Raw genomic sequence first — 19,148 nt, 5'->3', positions numbered from 1 at the left:
CTCCAGCTGAAGATCCTGCCTTCACTCAGGGTGAGATGGAGAGCAATGGACTTTGGAAGATGCAAAAACCTTGGGATATGTCCTCCTCAGCACACACCCAACACAGCCATCATAAAAGCAGCATTTGAAAATAAATTGGAGCACACAAGTCCCTTGTGCCAGCCCCGAGGCACAAAGTGCTTTGTGCAAGGACACAAGACGTGCCCCTGTAATGTGGGGGAACGTTCCTGGTGCTTGGAAGCGTCAGGATTTGGGTAAGTTTGGGGCTGAGCAGAAAAGTGAGCATTCACAGCTATATGAGTATATCCAAAATGTCCTGTTTCCTCCTCATAATGCCTTTGTTTAAGACATATTAATTGCTAATGAAAGAGTTACACCATCTAGCTGAAAGCTGCACAGACCTGTAAAGAAGTGCTGGCAGCAGATTATCGGGGCACTCCCTGGAACTGCACCCTCACGGGGTTTGGGAGACAGGACGTGTGTGTTTGTAAGACAGGAGGTGTTTTTTTATAAGACAGGAGGTGTTTGTAAGACAGGAGGTGTTTGTAACACAGGAGGTGTTTGCCACACTCCCCTGGAGCTCCACCTCGTGCCCACCATGGCAGACTTGAACAGGGCTCCCTGTCCAGGAGGGGAAATTCCTGAGCTGTGTAACAGGATGTGAACGTGGGAAAAGGCGACAAACACGAGCAAAATGTCACTAAAGCTCATCTGCTTCTTCCTCTGCACCCTGATTGCATCAAATCTCACAGGTAAATGACTAAAATATCTCCAGTTAAGGCAGAAGACAAAGGGTTTCTGAGTAACAAAGTCTTTTGTCCTTTTGTTAAACATGCCTCTGCAGTACTTAAGCCAAAGAGTATCAGTACTTAAGCCAAAGAGTATCAGGTCAGGTGATCTTGAATTTTAATTCTTTTTCTAAAATGTATATTAGAGTGAGCAAATGAAAAAACAATCTGTAAATTCTGTGTTCTACTGGTCAATTCTAAACTCCAAAGAAAAATTTCAGTTTGAAGGAATTTAAATAATGCTATATTTGTCTCTGTTCTTTTGCTGTTCTGTGAGAAGCTGAACCCTCAGTTTTTCTTTTAATGCTGATAACTTTGAGCACAGGGATGCCCTGCCTGTGGAGTGGATGCAGGGTCAGAGAGGAAGGATATAAAGTGCTAATGAATAGCTCAAAATGGTTCACTGAGGGTCTCCTTTACCCTGGAAGGAGGTTCTGCAATTTGTAATCTGCTTCTCCAGGTAAATGCTGGACACCAAACACATCTAGAAGGGGTTTGGCCTCAGATCTTCTGACTACATTTCAGTGGTTTTGATGGTCAGTCCCCTAGAAAGCAACATGGTTTGCCAGCATGTTTGGGTTTTGCCTAGTTCTGTCTTAAATGTGCCATCTTAGGGTGTGTCAACAACATTCAGGTTGTTTCTTGCTCCATTTTTTCTCTGCCTCAGAAAAAAAATTAATATCTTCCTTATTATTTATAGTCCTTAACTGCTGATTACAGAAACTACTAGGAGTTAAGGATGCCTGGCTTTCATTTTCAACATTTAGCTTACAAAGAAATTCCTTTATCTTCTTGGGATGTTATAGACATTATTTTCTTGTTCCCAATATTCAGAATTCAGAATTCCCTTGTCAGATTCCCCTTCCCTGATATTTCCTCAGATGGAGAGGCAGACCATGCTCCAAGATACAAGAAGATGGGGTAATTGCTGTCCTCCAGATTGGCAAAAGGAGATTAAATGATAAACACTTGAAAGTTAAAAAGCCAGTGCTTATTAGCACAGCAGTGAGGAAGGATTTCTCAGCCCTATAAATAAAATTTTAAGGGACATGCCAGGAAAAGTGGAGATGAGGTAAAGCAATTCTGGACACCATGTAACACCAATTCCAGAGTTACTGTTTCCTCTTGTGTTGTTGAGCCCCTGAAAGGAGAGGATATGTATTAATTGTATTAATATTTTTGCAGTGTTGACATGCACTTAACAGTAAGAAGTGGTAATAGTAGTGATGAAGTGATGATGAAACATTATTTTGTTCTATATTCACAAAGCAAGAAGGATATAAAAATCTATCCCAGAGCAATGGAATTTTGTCAGGGTTTATTTAAGACATTTTAAACTGAAAAGTAAGAGAGACAAATGCATTGGACTTCATGGTGATTTTTTTTTAATTGTAAATTCTTTATGTTTAACAAAAAGAGGACAAAAATATTATACAAAAAGGGTCATCACCATTCTAAATGGAAATATATTCTTTGTGTAACAAATGTACTGCTGAGAGGGTAGGAGGCAAAAATGCTATTTACAGAGAAAATCTGGACATGTCTCTCTTTGGCACGACTGGAGACATTGGGGTAAGAGTCAGTATGGCTTGAAAGGCTGGAGTTTGGCTTTTCCATACTGCTTGGGAATCCAAAATCAGATGGAAATGTGCAGCCCTGGCCTCTCAGCCCCCTGAGTCCTGCCTGTGCTCTCTGCCCAGTTGTCCCCTGCACTTTTTTAATGATTGTTTCTTTTTCCTTCAAAATGCATAGAGTTAATGGATTATTTTAGTACTTCCCTGTTTTCACTTGGTGCTTTCTCTGTTTATATAACTTAGAACTGTCTTTTCTCCCAGTGCTAAACTTGTATTTGCTACAATTGTTTTGTGGGCTGTTGCAACAGATGGGTTGGAGAAACCATGAATATAATTTGTTTGGATATGACACAGGACACATTGTGTCTAGATCAAAAGTATTTTAGAAAAGCATGAACCTCTCTTCCAAACTATAACTTTCAGCAAGTTTCAGAAACTTAAACCAATGAACTTCTTTTATACAGACTCATACACTGGCATTAGGTACAGAGTTTTTCCTAGTGAAAGGAAGAAAGAAACCTTAGTTTCTGGATGTGAACTTTTGTGGTTCAGCTGAAATGAGGTGACAGGTCTCACTGTGCCAGTAGGAGAGTCACTGGTTTTGCCAGGATAACAGTGGACTAAGCTAAGCATAGTCTGGGAAGGAAAACTCGTTTCAAGCAGCTATGAAATAACCTTTGGGCCATTAAAAGCCAAAGTCCAATTCAGAACTATCTTCCTTTAAAATAGGTTTCTGGGCAGTTTAATAAGACAGGGCTTAGTACTGTTGAATACAAATATATATATCCAAAAAGTCCTGAAGTGAAGGACTTAAAAAATTAGGAAACACAAACACTCCTGTGCAGTTCACCCCTGTTCAGACCTGGAACTTCATTGTGTGCATGAGTCATGTGGAAAACCAGTGTCTGATCATGTAAATGAGGATTGTTGTGTAATTCACACACTTAGGTAAGCCAGCTCCCAAAATTAACATGGGAACCAAGAGCACAAAGGAAAGCAGCAAACACCCTAAATGCTGAGAAACATGGAGAACACAAGAGACTGAATGGGTGGTTCAGCTGCAGTTTGACATCACTAGGGACTTTTTTTTTTAAAGATTAAAAAGTGCCTTGACACTGACATGGAGCCTCAGCCAGCCAGAAGTGACAGAACTGCTGATATGGCAGAGAGTGACTCCTCTGGTCTCCAAATGGCAAGAAAACTTCTCATCCCAGAAATACCTGGATTTTACTCCAAAGAACAGCTGAGAGTTGTGTCAACAGATCTGTATAACATGTTGAAAAGCGTAAAAAAAAAGTTGGCAACGAGGTTCCCCATATCATTAGTGATTTTATAAATATATATATACAGGGAATATTCTAAGGGCAGAAAGAAGAAAGATATTGTTCCAATGCTTTAAAAGAGCAATTGTCATGAAAACATTGCTCAGGGACTTGTCAACTTGATTTTGGTCCTGGGTAGAACAACTGATGTTAACTGTTTTAACTTTATAAACATGGCTCAAAAGAAGACACCTTTTTAATGGCAAAGGCTATTGGACTATAAACCTGTCAAGTGAAATAATTTAATAAAAGAATAATCTTTAGGTAACATACTGGGATAGAACAGTTACCTTGTTTTGGGGAGTGTGTTTGCCATTGCTACACTGGGTTGGTAGAAACTACTCCACCCATTCCTGCCTTCCAGAGGTTCCTTGGGAACCATTCCCTGCTGGGCAGAGAGAACAAAATTGTCCTGGGATGGGAGAGCAGCAGAACAGAGATAAGTCTGTTCCCATAGGGTAGTGCAGGATTTTCCCATGGGGAATCCTCCTTTCTGTGCTCTGCTCCAAACACTGCTGAGAATTTTACATTAAGATACCATGGGATAAAATTAACTCCACTGTGGGTACCAACCCATGCTTTGATGATCTCAGAGTAACGTAATAATTTCATTTATAGAGCATTGAGTAAGTTTATTCTATTAAGAGGTACTTTGCAGCCTACAAGGACTTACATTATTAGAATCCTGCAACATGAAGGGAGCTGTAGCAGAGCCAGGATCTTCCACGGTGTCCAATCCAACCTGGAGAGAAATTGCACATTCAGAATCACGGCATTCATTGGAACAGTTTATAGAGAGCATTTTTTACTTGACTTCATTAAATAGAATTGGATGGCTTGACCTTTTCTCACAGTTTCACTGATACAATGAAAACCTCTGGCATAAGAAAAAGGCACCTTTGCCTTTCTGCACACAGTGCCAGCCTGACTGCTCTGTCATTTGCTCTTTGGTTGTCACTTCTTCTTCTTTGTAAAATACTTTCAAATACTGAAGTGACAGTAGTGAAATGAAAAGTGTGTATTTCTGATGCAAAACACTGTTTTGTACTATTCTTTTAAGCCATTTTTTTTTTTCCCTAGTACATTCAATTTTTTTCTTTCTTTTACTGGGAATTTTAGGTGAAAAAGCTTTGCTGACAGCACCGCAGAACATCTCCATTCTTTCCACCAACATGAAACACTTCTTAACTTGGAGTCCTGTGATCATCCAGGGAGAAACTGTGAGATACTCAGTTGAGTTTCAGGGGTAACTTCTGGTTTTGTCTTCTTGTTTGCTCTTTGAACACTGCTTATCTACACTTAGTCCTACTTTTTTTCTTTTTTTATGTTTTGAGCACTATTCAGCTCACAAGCCTAAGAGAAGTTTGATACTTCAGGATTGCTAATCACAAGTGTGTGGGGGGGAATTCCTTTTACTCCAGTTCTGAGACTGTTTACAGGTTCATCAATACCTGAGTAATCCAAGGTGTGCATTGATTCCACATAAGAAACCTGCCCTTATCCAAAGAATTCAAAAGTTAGGAAGATCAGCCAAAGTTTATGTAGAAGTAGAAAGCTTTTGAGATTTATTCAGTGTTAATCTTTTAAACATTTAACACACATCACAAAAGGTTTCTGATACATCCTGAGCTATGACTTGTATTACAGTATGGCTTTGGAATTCTGGGGTACCAAGAAGGATCAAGTCAAATGAGTGGGCAGGATGTGATGCAGCGACACTGCGTTGGCTCTCCCCACCTCCCACAACATCGAGCTGCATTTGGCTCATGAGCAGGCTGGGAGATGTTCTCTAGATAAATCTGAAACACACCCATACTGCTTTCATACACTCCTGGTGTTCCAGCATATCCCAGTACTGGTTTTACCTGGGAAGGACTAACAGGCAGCCTTAGCCCTGTCGCAGATACATCTCCTGTCACACTGCTGCCCGCGTGCTTTCTTTCCTCCTCAGGGAGTACGAGCGAGTGTACGCCAACGAGAGCTGGATCCCCATCTCCGAGTGCTCCCTCATCACAGCCACGCTGTGTAACATCACAGAGGACATCTCAGCCACCGTGGCCTATAACCTGAGGGTGAGGGCAGCTCTTGGTGCCAGGAGGTCAGAGTGGGGCACCCTGAAAGGCTTCTTCAATCGCAACACCAGTGAGTCCCATTACTGGCTTAAGCTGCGTGGTTCGTGTCAGCTTCTCAGAGTTTGGTGCTGGGGGATCCCTCAGGAGCTGGGGTTGTTTAGTCTGGAGAGGAGGAGGCTTAGGTGAGACCTTGTCACTCCCTACAGCTCCCTGAAAGGAGGTTGTAGCCGAGTGAGGGTCAGTCTCTTCCCTCAGGCAACCAGCAGTAGGACAAGAGGTCACGGTCTTAAGCTGTGCAAGGGGAGGTTTAAGTTGGACATTAGGAAGAAGTTCTTTACAAAGAGAGTGATTTGGCATTGGAATGGGCTGTCCAGGGAGGTGATGGAGTCACTGGACTTGGTCCCATGGTCTGGGTGACAAGGTGGTGTGGGATCAAAGATTTGAATTGGTGATCTCAGAGGTCTTTTCCAACCTCGCTGATTCTGTGTGTCTGTGACTCTGTGTGTGGTGCCTGCCACACAAAGCCCAGATATCCACAGAGCACATCCTGCTTCTCAGCTCCTCTCATGCTGTGCTGAGATGTTTCACTCCTAGACAGCTGTGCTGTGTCCTTGGACAGGAGGCAGGGCCAAATAAACCAGGGCTTGAATTTGAAGGGTTTCAAAGACAGCCAAGGTAACTGCTGGCATTTCTTCTGGCAAGCTGGTTGTTCCTCCTCTTGATTTCAAAGAGTTGTGATCAACTAGGATAGCTGTCAACTAATCCATGTCATCTAGTCACTTCTAAGGGCCCAGAACCTGATCCTTTGGGAGCATTCACTCTAGAAAACAGTCATGTCACCCTATGTCTGCCTTATACTATCCTGAAAATCCAATTCCCTCCTCCCATGTTGTCAGATATATGAATTAATCTCAGAAGAGGAAAGAAAAATGGAAACCATATAATTGCCCTCATTCTAGCAAAGCAGGGTATTTTCTCCATATCCTTTCAACTCCTGCAAAGCCTGAGGCCCAGCTCAACCCAAGGATCATGATGCAGCCTAAAATTAGTGTACAATTTCCAGGGTTTCTCTGGAATCATTACCTCTGTTCTCTGCCATGTATTCAACTGCTTTCTGCAATAAAAACTTATGGTGGAAAACCTCTGTTGAGGTGACTATTCAGCTGTAACTCTCAATCTGGGATGGGCAGCAGTCATCAGGTCTAGCTAAGGGAGAAAATGCCTGTCCTAGACCAGAGCTGACCTGATATTAAACCTTCATCAATCTTTGGAAGTTATCCACTACTTCATGAGTGAGCAATCCTCACTCATACAGAACTCTCAGCAGAGCAGCATCAGAAGTGTCACCTAAGTTGGTGAATGTGTCGCTTGGTGTGGCAGATTATTCTAGATAGTGCCTTAGTTGAAAAACCCCTCCCTTTTCCAGCAGCTCTGGTGGCACAGAGTTGAGCCACAGACCACAGTGTGAGGCAGAGAGAGGGGAAGGACATTCCTGAGACTGACATGAGAAAAGCAGCAGCTTTCTCACAGTTCAGTGAAGTATTTGACAGCTTGGTTCTGTGCCTCAGGGACCTCAATACAATCCTCTGGCTAAGCTGTGAAAGTTAGAGGATACAGCTTGCAGTGGGATGCAATGTGAATACGACAAAGGTTAAAAAGAGAAGGAAAAGTCGCTCTAACTTCTTGTCCTTCTGCATTTTTACTGCTTGCTTTCCCTTGTCTCTGCTTTCACATCTCTTAGGAAACCTGGCATGGAGTCTGAGAGGAGCTCAGGAATCCAAACACAGCCCACAGGTTGTGTATGGGGTTCCTAGACAGTCAGGGCATCAGCACAGCCCACGGTGCTTCCAGGCTGAGGAGCTCCAGTGTCAGAGGCGTAGGTGTAGAATCACATAAAGTATGATAACACATGGAAAATACTTTGAAAAGATCTTCTTAAAACTAACAATTTAGTCAGTCTCACTTCTTCATTTATCAGAATTCAAATAGTTAGTTGGTATCCAGTGTGCCAGCACAGAGCTAAAAAGAAATGCTCTTACTTGGTTAGTAGTTGCATCTTGCAATGCCTCTTTGTTGCTCAGTATTTGGTTTTAATGTCCAAATAATGTTAATAATTTTCTGTTTTAATTTTGAGGCGTAGTGTTAAGCAGAATTTCAGCTTTCATTTTAAAAGTACAAGTAGATTTCCAGGTCTCCCATTTGTGGCACATCCATCATGAACATACTTGGCTTTTATGTTTTCATATTGCTCAGTACTTATGGCAGTTCCCTGGATGTAAAAGTAAATTCTATTAAGAGCATCTCTTCTGTGTGGGACTATGCATTGCTTTCCTTCCTTTCTTGAAAGCAGGGAGGCTGAAACTGATTTCAGCTACAGCAGAGTGCTAAATAATGGCATAGATAAGCAGTGCAGAGATGATCTCTGGCTTGTCTCGATTCCCAGTTCACAAATGTACAGTGTGTAGTTTCATCTATACTTGACCGATTCTCATTATTTCACTAATATTCCTCCCAGCAGAATTCCAGGCAAAACCAAGCTTTGAATACCAAAGTAAGCAGGAAGCAAATCACCTGCAGATTCACTTGCATAAATTTACAAAAAATTAAGCCACAGCAGATCATCAGCCCAAGTCTACCTAAAACCATGTGGACCCTAAAAGAAAATCAGGATTCATGTGAAATGCCAGAGTTATCCTGAGGCTCATAATGCTTTTTCCTTCACCTTTGAATAACTGCCAAAATTCCCACGAAAAAAACAGTAGCTTCTCAGCTCCTGTTCTGCATGTAAGTGCTCAGCTAATGCCCAGGAGCAGAAAAGCTGGGCTGATCTGGTGTCTCTGCTTCTGGCTGCCCAGCTGGTTCTGCTGCAGTCGGTCACGTGGGGCCCTCAGGCCAGACAGTTCCTCCGCTGGAGAAAATTCAAAACCTTTCAAGTTCTGTGCAACTCAACTCTTGCCAAGCTCCTGTTTGAAATGCCTGTCATGGTCCTTCTCCTGCTGGAAGTCTCTTACTGCATCTACACATCCTGGGAGGTAGAGCAGAGGGGTTTCTGCCCCACTGAAGCAACCAGCTGTTATTCCACATTAGTGTTACTGTGCTTGTGGTGGCAGCTTCTCTTCCTCTCCAGGCTGGGAAAGAGAGGAGGGTTTTAAAGGTTGCCTCTGATGTGATAATGGTGCTCTCTCTGTGTTGGCAGCTTCCCTGACCCCCCCTGTGATGAAGGTCATAGCAGATGGGTATCACTTACTAGTGGAGCTGGAAGAGATGGGGCCTGCCTTTCAGTTCTGTGTTCTCTACTGGAAGAAGGGCCAGGAGAGGAGGGTGAGTGTTACCCTTGGGTTTTGGGTAATAAGAGAGAGCCCTCAGAGAGATCACACAGACACTGCCCAAGGCTCGTTTGCCAGTCCAAGCTCCTGCTGGGAGGCTGGAGGACCTATCTGGAGCTGGTGTGTGCCATATCACTGCACATACCACTGGGCTGCTCTTACCCTCATGGAGAAGCTTGTCTGTTCCTTCCACATTTCCTTCTCTGGGAAGAGGAGTCCCCCCAGGTACCTCAACTGTTGAAAGAAAGCAGAAGGCAGGTATTCCTCCCACACAGCACAACACTCAGATCAGGCAGGACCTTCGTCACCGAGCCCCTACACCAGGGGAGTAGGTTACAGTCTAGTGTTGAGGCCCAACATCATCATTATGCCTCTCTGGCTTACAGCTTCTTCTTTCCATCCCCTCCTACCCTTCCAGATGTGTGTGGTCTCATTCTGCACTCCAGTGTGCTTCCTTGTTTGCTGTCCCTTTCTTCCCTTACAGAGTCCTCACTGACACCTCCTGCTGCTCCTTCCTTTCTCCCAGTAAAGTCTGGGAAGCATCATGGCAGAGCTCCTGTTCCAAAACAGGTCCTTGCCCTCTGTTCTGATGCTTTCTCTCCTGATTCTGTGGCAGATGCAGCAGAAGCTGGTGAAAGAAGTCAGTTCTGTGGTTCACCTGGACACCATGGAGGCAGGAGCTGAGTACTGTGTGAAGGCTCAGTCGTATGTTGAGGCCATCAACAGGAGCAGCAGCTTCAGCCAGACCCAGTGTGTGAGAGCCCAGGGTGAGAGCCAGCCCTGCTTCCTATTCCCCTGGTGTAGTCATGCCCAAGGACACTCAGCAGCTCCTCCTTTATTTCCACCCCATATCTCCTGTCTTGTTTGCAAGTGTGCCCATTTGTTCCTTGGGAGAGGTAAAAAAGGGAGACTCGTGAGTGCAGCCCCCTGCACTGGCACGGGTATCCTTTCCTGGAGTGTGTCAATGAGGGATCTCACCAGGATGGGTGCAGGGTTCAGGCTGACTCCACTGAGTCTTTGTCCTCACAGTGTCTCTGAGAAGTTTTGCTGTTTCTGTTATTTCCAGGTGACACATCCATGTGGCTGGTTACTGCCCTCATCTCCTCTGCTGGCTTTGCTGTGGCTGCTTTAACCCTGTCTTTCCTCACCTGGAAAACAAGTAAAATCTTTCAGTACTCCTGCTGCCCCGTTGCTGTCCTGCCAGACACACTGGTAACTTTTTTTTACTGTGCTTTATTGGTTTTTAGGGTGCTGGGTATTCCCAGGAGCATGGGTCAGGCAGGAAAGGCAGACACATAGGAAGCCGTGCTCATTCCAGCGTGATGGGCTGAGCTGCAGGGACCCAGCAGCCCTGAACTGGCTGCACAGCTGTCACTGCCTTTAACACAGAACCCTGAGCAGGGAAGATGCTCCTGGTGCTTGTGAGGCATGGACTGACCCTGCCTGAGCAGCTGCTCCCTGAACCAGACGGCTGTGTCATTGGCAACACTGCTCCACGTCCCCTGGAACCAGCTCTGAGCTGCTCAGCTCCTTGGTGAGGAGGAATCTAACATCAAAGGCTCCCTCGTGAGTGTGTTTAAATGCCCAGCTCAAGTGACAGTGCAGGTGGCAGCTTTGATGGGTGAGGGTTCCTGAGCACTGGGTCTCTGGCAGTTGTGTCAGTTTGTGGGGAGAAGCAGAAATACAAGCAGACCAGCTCATCAGCCTGAGGGTGTTTGAGTGAGTGCATTTGTTTTGCAGAAAGTATCAGAGCCCTCCAGCCAGCTGATACTGTGTGGCAGTGAAGGAGCTGAGCAGTGTGATCTGATGGTGGTTGTGATGCCCTCTGAAGAAGTTCTCCGACTGTGGCTACAAGAAACACTTTAGAGCAGCCCAGAAAACAAACAGCCTCTTTGTAGCATCTTCATCCATCTGCGTCAAAAGCAAGTAGAGGTGACAGCTGCCAGTTCTATGCCTCCCCTTCACATCCTTACCCCAGGAGCAGACATGAGGTAACTCAGTTCCCTTTCCCACATGGGTGGTCCTAAGGCAGAGCTCGCCCTTCACCCCCCAGGATTTCACCAGAGCAATGCACTTGGAGCCCAGTGCCTTAGTTCCAAACCATTTCAGCCTCAGTGTTTTGCCTCAGTAAGAGCTTCTTACACTGCAAAACCAGCTGGAATGAGCAGGAAAAAAAATGTTTTTAGGGCTGCAGGCCCTGAGCTGAGGTGACACTCATTGAAAAGGGTGTTGGCAGTGACTGAATCCTGATTTGCTGCGTGTGACAGATAACAATGTATGGTGCCACCAAAACTTACAGACAGTGCCGTGAGGGATGACTGGATTTCACCAGTACTTAGGAGCAAGTGATGTGAGAAACACCCAGACTTCAGAGCTGGTTGCAGGGAGTGATGAGAACACTTTGGGTGCAGAGCTTTGCAAGAGCAGCAGCATCACTAACAATGTATAGGTCCAAGATCACCTAGTCAAAAATAGGAACGCCGTGTGTGAGTGAAGGAAAAACTAGGACCTTCAGAAAAAATATAACTAGGAATTAATTGTTTAAGTGAGAGGGAGTGGAGGAAAATAGGGAAAAGACCGAGAAAGGTAGGCTCAAGAAATAGGAGAAGAAATAAAAAGGGACAAACGTAAGTGCAGATCGTGGTCAGGATTGCCCAGGGTGCCTGCTGGGCACCCCTGGGGTTCAACAGCAGGACGTTGACTGTGTCATACAAGGCAAATGATCTTCTGTGGTCAGGAGGGCCAGGCTAAGGGGCAACGGGCTAACGGAGGAATATCAGGATGAATGGATCAAGCATCACAGCATTGTCATGGTAGTGATGATTCCAGGCCTGACAACATCACTATCCTCCAGATATCCTGTCCTCTTAAGGAAAGATATTGCCAAAGACACAAGAAATTCCTTCTAAATACAAATAAAATATAGTTGTTTTGTATATTGCAATTGTGGCTGTCACTTTGGGGAAGAAAAAGTAATTTCTTACCTCTGAAGCAGAGACTTGTGTTAGCAGGGCATGAAAAGACATTGATCTGAGAAGCTTTTTTTAAGGCTCTCAGTGGGTCTAATGAAATGCAAGATATCTCTTTCTTAAAGAATATGTTTTCTTAAATTTCATTCTTGCAATCTTGCATGAGGCCATCGGGTGGCAACAAAGCACCGTGAAAAAGTAGAAGTGACTCAGGACTATCTATACCTGTGTTGTCCTGTCCAGGCTTTTGCCCCGGGGCCTGATCAGCACCTCCTTTTCGTGTTGCAGCTCAGTTGCTTGTTTTATTCCTGTCTCACTGGCTTCTGTCTGGACAGTATGGGACGTAGTACTTTGGTGTTAAATCATAAGATTGTTACTGCTGAATATTTAGCAAATTACAGAGTGAAAAAATCCATGCAGGTCCGAGCATTGAAGACTCAGAGCTGATTATCAGTTTGATGCTAATTAATTGGGAAATGCCTGGTTGCAAACACTCACGTGATGCTGAGCCCAGACAAGATTTGGGAGCAAAGAGGAGAAGTGCATGTGCATGGGGTGATGTGACAAGTGCTGAGGGTCCCTAAATCAAGCTGGGGTGGCAGTGGAGGCATCCAGTGGCTGACTCCAGCAGCAGGCAGTGCACAGCAGTGGTTTTTTGGAGGACAGTCAGCACAGAGGTTCACTCCCCTGCAGGATTAAAGGCTCTTTGTCAAACACCCCCTTTAGCCAGTGCTTGAATTTTCAAGCCATAGTTCCCAATCCCAGAGGCCTTGGTGGTAAGGCTGGCTGAGAGAGCTCCTGTGCCTCCCATTTATCCTTATTTTATTGGATGAGTTTAGTGTCTTGGTTTCTAGAGTGCCCCACAGGAAAATGTCCTTGTTCATTCCACGGCTAAAGGTCCAAAAAGCCTCAGCAATTCCTCCTATCTCTTCCCCTGACACTGCTGCATTATGGCAGTACCAGCAATTGTTTAGGGATACAGAGAAAAGAAGGGAAAGAAAAGGCCCCTTGAACGTGAAAAAAATTTATTTTAATGCATAATTTCCAGCTGCACATTAAGCATGGAGCATATGTTTCTTTCTCACTTGCAATAACAGATTTTATGTCCCTCCTCATTGCCAATAAAGCAGCTAAACTGTTGTAGAAAACTGTGCAGACAACGTTAAACAAAAGAAACAGCTGAAAAAAAAATCTTACAGTAGGGGCATGGAAGGGAATTGTTTGAGTGCCACTGCCACCTCAGCGAGACTATTTTCAATTTACATCAGGATATTCCATTTTATGGCCACTTGAAGCCAAATTTGAGATGGTGGTTGAAAATCCCCAGCAACCTCCTCACTTTGAAGGCTGTGCTGCACTTTGTGGAGCCTGAACAGAACAAGAGGGATTCCTCTGCCCACCCCCTGTACCCAGTAGCACAGTGGCACTGGCGTGGGCAGCTGCCATCAGTGCCTCCCTGCTTCATTTCCCTGCATCCCAAGAGTTAATTGTGCCTCAGCAGTCATGGCAACCACTGCCTCTGATCACTGATTTTGCTCCCACGACCATGATACCACATTTCAAAGGAGGACCAGACAAGCCACCGCAGCGAAGAGCGCTGTGTGCCGACCAACTTTGCTCTCTCTCTTCTTTCTTTCTTTCACGCTGAGTGGCTCCATTTCTTTCAAAATGTGTTTCCTTTTTACTTTTCTCGATATATGTTGCATGAAAATAAAGCACAAACCTGCAGCATCTTTTCAGTGAGTTTTGTTTCCGTGCTGAATGTTTGTAACCTGTGGGTTGTGACTCAAAAAAACCCTCAACTTTCTCCTTGTAAGAACAGAAGAAATGGTACTAAGACCAGTTTTCAAAGGAAAAATTATGCAGACCAGCATAAAAACTGTTGATTACATGAACATTTGAGAAGAGCTACATATTACTGCATTGACAAGAAAACAAGGAATTCAATTATCTGTTCTGTGACAGTAAGTGGCTGAAATATAGCCTAATTTTTCCTGTGAAGTGTATTTCCTTAGAAACCTATTGCTGTTTACAACTTTTAAAAGCCAATATTAATATACAGTCCAGCATTTCACTGTCCAATCAGATATTTACCTTGATAAATTGCTATTTTAAGTATTTACTGCATCATTTCTGCATGTTTTGTCTCTTCAAAATTTAACAGTTTTCTTATAAAATTAAAAAGTAACCAAAATCACTGGTTTGGCTGCAAGTCAATTGAGTTTCTTGCAAAGGTGGTACTGTGTCCTGCAAATGAACTGCTACAAAGATAATAAACATCCAAACCACTGCAGATACACATATTTGCTGTTCAAAGAATGTGTGTACAGATGATTCTGTTGTTATTACAGCACAAAACTGCAGAAACAGAAAATTACTCAGTTCAGGTCTCTTGTGGTCTTTCTCAATAAATGGCCTATAAAAAAAAATCAGAAATTACTAAATCAAGATATAAAAGCAATTAGAAGATGGCAAGGTTAAGTGAAATTGCCCAAGTAAATACATCACACGGGGGCCTAATTTGGTTCCATGCAGTGCCTGGGCTATAATTTAGCTGTTACTACAGAAATGGCTCCATCTGAGGACTTTAAGGTCTGGGATTTGCTCGGGATCAAACTCTCACCTTCCTTGAGAGCCAAGGACGTGCTGTCACGGTGCAGCCCAGCAGACAGTGATCCTACCCCAGACATCCTGCTCACCCTACAGCCCCCAGTCCCACAGTGGGGAGCAACCCAAAGGACCTGTGTCTTCATTATCCATTGGGATATTAACAGTATCTGATGGGGTTTTTTTTCATTTTTACACTATCTTTTATTTTTTTATCAGACATCTGAATCAAGAGCGTGAGGCCTATTTAAAGACGGAGCAGAGGCTTAAAATAAATACATTCTACCTGCCAAACAATTCACATTTGGCAGGACTATTTTAACTGAGTGCTCTATATCTGTATCTATCAAATCATGCAAATCTGCTCTGTGCTATGGGTGTTGCATTAACTTACACGGAATAGAAGGGGTCTGTAAAACCTGAATGACTTGGAGACTGTCAGTGAGCACATGGTGGAGGAAAGAAGATGTCTGAAGATGCACACAACCTTTGACTTCAAGTGGAGAGGTGGGGTGTTCCCTACCTGAGACCTTGCAAGATGCTGAGAACAGAAAGGACTTTTTCCCCAGCCAAAACTCAGTCAAGGAAAGGGTTGGAAAGAGGCAATATTCGTGATCAGCTGTGAGCTTGGAAATATTACCAGGCAGTCTTTATGCTGCTGCTGAGCCTCTTTCCTCTTGCAGCTCCATTGCTATTTAAGTTCCCAGATTTATAGCATTTTTCCTTTGAAGAATTTCTCTTTTATTTTGCCCCCCTACTGAGGCCAGAGAGTTCATATAGACCTGTGAAAGTGGTCCCTGATACAAGGCAGCTACAGCTCTGTACTTTTTAGCATATTGTGGTCTTCAAACCTGCCTTCCACTGCACAGTCCTTCTCTTCTCACTGCTGTGCTTTCATTCTGGTGAGTGTCCTGCTCGTCCTCCAGGTTGCTCATATATCTCATCCCTCCTGCTGCTATCCAGACAGGCTGATGGCTAACATTTTCCCTCTTTCTGCCAAGTCCTGGCCTTGACTCCCTCTTCTGCCATCTGGTACAACTTCATTGTTAAATTTGACATTGTTCCCAACACTCTGCTGAGTTTGGTGCTGCCTCAGATGTCCTGCAGTTTAGAGGGTGTCTCTCACCCTGACACTGTGTGTCATTATGGGACAGTCTTACTCAGCCCTTCTCACACACTTTGGCATTTTCTTAGTCACTTTTGCATACTCATTCACTTTTCTTCCAATGCACTGTGAAATGCTGTCCCCTGCTAGGCAGGAGCTTTCTGAGCACCAGCCTGTCATCTGCCTGTTGACCTTTTCCCTTCCACTTGGAACAGTTATGCAATTACCTGGCTTTGCTATGGAGAGAGACCTTTTCCACTCTGTTTTGCTTTTACTATCGATCTCTTGATGTTTAGTTTGGTTGCTTTGCCTTTTGCTGTGCTCCTGGGGGAGGGACTCGTGCTCAAACTGAGACTTGGTACCAAAATGTTTAAAACCTTCTGTATGGATAAATGTGCTGTGTTCTGTAGCTTTTGTTAACCAAGTGAGGGTTGGTTTGTTCTCCCAGGCAACCAGCGACAGGAGAAGAGGACACAGTCTTAGGATGCACCAGGGGAGGTTTAGATTGGACATTAGGAAGAAGTTCTTTATAGAGAGAGTGACCACGCATTGGAATGGGCTGTCTGGGGAGGTGGTGGGGTCACAGTCCCTGGAGGTGTTCAAGGAAAGACTGCATGTGACACTCAGTGCCATGGTCTGGTTGACAAGGTGGTGTTCAGTCACAGGTTGGACTCGATGATTTCAGAGGTCTTTTCCAACCCCACGGATTCTGGGACTCTGTGGTTCTGTCTCAGTGTAGATCAATTGCAGTGTTCTGTTGTGTTCAGCTTCTAGAGCCGACCTGCCAAACTTTGCGCTCACCTTCAGCATCACTACCCTGTGTCCCTTTGTCTCCGAGCCAGAACTCTGCTGGACATCATGAGCACAGGCTCTTGATCCCTTGGCTTGGAATGTGCCTCCAGACAGGACGTGCATTCATTCTGTGCAAGTCATACTGGGCCCCTCAAAAAGCCCTCCCTGCATTTTGCACAGAAACATGAACTGCAGGGTACAGAGCTTGCTCAAACAACTCTGCCTGGTCACCCCTTTCTGAACTAAAAGCTCATTGCCAATCATATTCTACCACTTAAAATGCCTGGACATATGGATGAATCCTAATTATGGGAATAAAATGCATGGACATACAAATAAGCAACGTTATTCTTCATATAAATGACACCAAGTGTGCACAGTTTACTCCTTTGCCAGGCAGAAACTGAAAACTACAGACATTTAAATGTTCTAGCTGCTGTCCCTAGAAATATATTGATAATAGAAGGGAAAAAATGTCTTTAAAAAACCTCCAACAAAGAATTCATATGAATGAATTAATCTGTAGTTAGTGGATTAGGCACCTGCAAAGGCACAGTGGGATATAACAATATATACCTTTATATGAATATGGAAATCAGATGCCTGGGTTATAAAAGAGCATGTTTGTGTAATGAACCCTTTGACATTTCTCAGCATTGCCCTGTTCATTGTGACCACCTTTGCTCTAGAGCTGAGATTTTGCCAGGCCAGGGTGCCTAAGAATATTGAATAACTCACAGGGCTCTGATGTGCAAGAATGCTTCTTTAATCACAGCAATAAAGAATGTGGCTTCTGCTTCTAGAGTTCTTCTTGAGTGGGGATGTAACTTCTTGTAATAACTTACACATATCAAAGCTGAGATAACCTCAACAAAAAGTGCTAAATATTAATTAAACTTCCATCTCGATCCAATCCAACAGTCAATTGTGAGGAAATAATTCTCGTAACTGCGAGACAGAAAACTTTATAATTCTAAAAGTAGGATAAACACTACATTTTGTTCACTCCCAGCAGAGGTGGACACACGTAAATGGCCCATTGGGAACGGCCTCAGGAATATCCTGCTTGCTCAGCCGTGACCTTTTGGACTGTCTTTTGAGGCAACTCACCAGTCAGCTCTCCGAGACACGAATCACAACATGACTCAGACCTGTCACTTCTTTTCATCTCCCTTCCTCTCCACCAGCTGCTGGAAGAATTAAATGCAGATAGCAGATAAGTACCAATCTGTTAACATCCCAGTCCCACCCCTGTTTTACACCGAGAGCAGCACTGGATGATTAATCCAATGCTGTTTGGGACAGACTGCAAATCAGAGAGCTGCAAAGCAGGGGAAAGAGTGGCTGGAGTGGGACCATCCTGGTGTCCAGGCAAGGATGAGCAATGCTGACAGCTGATCAAAACATCCACACCAGCCACTCTGAGGTGGGCACTGAGGGATGTCCTGTCTGCTGACCAGGGCCGAGGGAACTGTTGTGGGGAAATCATACAGGAGAACCAACAGTTTGTTTTACCGCTTTCCTTTCTGTCAAGACTGCTAAAGGTCTTTGCTACAGTACTGTCACAAATCATTTTTTGCCTGGTTGGTTTAGGAACAGGAAGAATTTCCTGAGCAATCTTCTTGTCCTTGACTAAAATGCCCACAAGCAAAGTACACGAAAGACACACTTCAAGTCATAAATTAAACTGAAGACCAGGATTTCATATGGAATCAATATTCAGCCCACCTTCACATCTACCCTGGTGGGACTGCCCATTTGCTGAGGGCTTAATTTCTGTAAAAAAAATCAGTACTAATGTCTCTCAGCAGCATCTCTTAGATGAACAGGATTATACAGCTCAGCCGGTGTGCTCAGAGTGCTGAACACAGACTACTTTGGGTCAGACCTCTGAGAAAAAAGAATAAAACCCAAGGTGAAAACGGTGCAAGGGAGCCTGCACACAGTGGAGAGAAGACAGACTATGCAAAGTTGACTAATATACAACTGGGGCAATTATATAGAGCATTTCCATCCCATCCCTCTTCTCTGAACATAAAAGTCAAACTCTCCATCTTGCTGGACAGAGTGGGGACAGGGGAAGTATATTGGGGGCACACCAATAATTCATATTTACCGTGGTAAGGGAACAAGAAAAAAATGAGCTATGCAGATCCCTATGTCCAAAGAGGAAAATTCTGGCTAGAAAAGGAGATTTTGAAGCATTTGCAAGACAAATGAATTGAGCAGGTGGATTCTGTGGCTCTGTGGTGCTGAGGAAAAGCAAAGATGGGCTGTCAGGAGGGGTCCAGCCCAAGGAGGCAGGAGGAGCTGGGAAGCCAAATCCAGTGACAGCTGGAAAGGACAATACAACTACATGAGGAATCCCAGGAGGGCAGAACTGTAAGAAATGAAAATTTAAAGAAAAGCTATAGGGTTTTAAAAATGTTGATTTAAACCCAGTATATAATCCCACACAGCTGACACTGCTGGTAACAAATAAACAACCAGACTAAGCTCACCATGCCCCCATCATACCAGAGGACCCAAAAGTAGGGCTTCCTCTCATTTCACTGAATGGTGCTTCTGTTTCCCACTAAGTGAAAAACACAGC

At 44.2% G+C, this 19,148-nt stretch overlaps 1 protein-coding gene across 1 annotated transcript; it reads left to right on the top strand.

The window, feature by feature from the left end:
• The first annotated feature begins 694 nt into the window (after positions 1-694).
• Positions 695-10,982, top strand: IL20RB (interleukin 20 receptor subunit beta). The gene is made up of 7 exons (XM_027750906.2): positions 695-752; positions 4,804-4,930; positions 5,636-5,826; positions 8,953-9,077; positions 9,699-9,849; positions 10,149-10,294; positions 10,823-10,982. The coding sequence occupies exons 1-7, from the start codon at positions 695-697 to the stop codon at positions 10,946-10,948; spliced, it is 924 nt and encodes a 307-aa protein (XP_027606707.1). The 3' UTR covers positions 10,949-10,982.
• The last annotated feature ends 8,166 nt before the right edge of the window (positions 10,983-19,148 follow it).

The sequence above is a fragment of the Pipra filicauda genome, unplaced genomic scaffold, assembly GCF_003945595.2.
Source record: "Pipra filicauda isolate LSUMZ 115617 unplaced genomic scaffold, ASM394559v2 scaffold73_size2923735_pilon, whole genome shotgun sequence".
Classification (NCBI taxonomy): domain Eukaryota; kingdom Metazoa; phylum Chordata; class Aves; order Passeriformes; family Pipridae; genus Pipra; species Pipra filicauda.
Note: the sequence above shows the minus strand (reverse complement) of the source record. Positions and strands in the feature narration are given on the sequence as shown.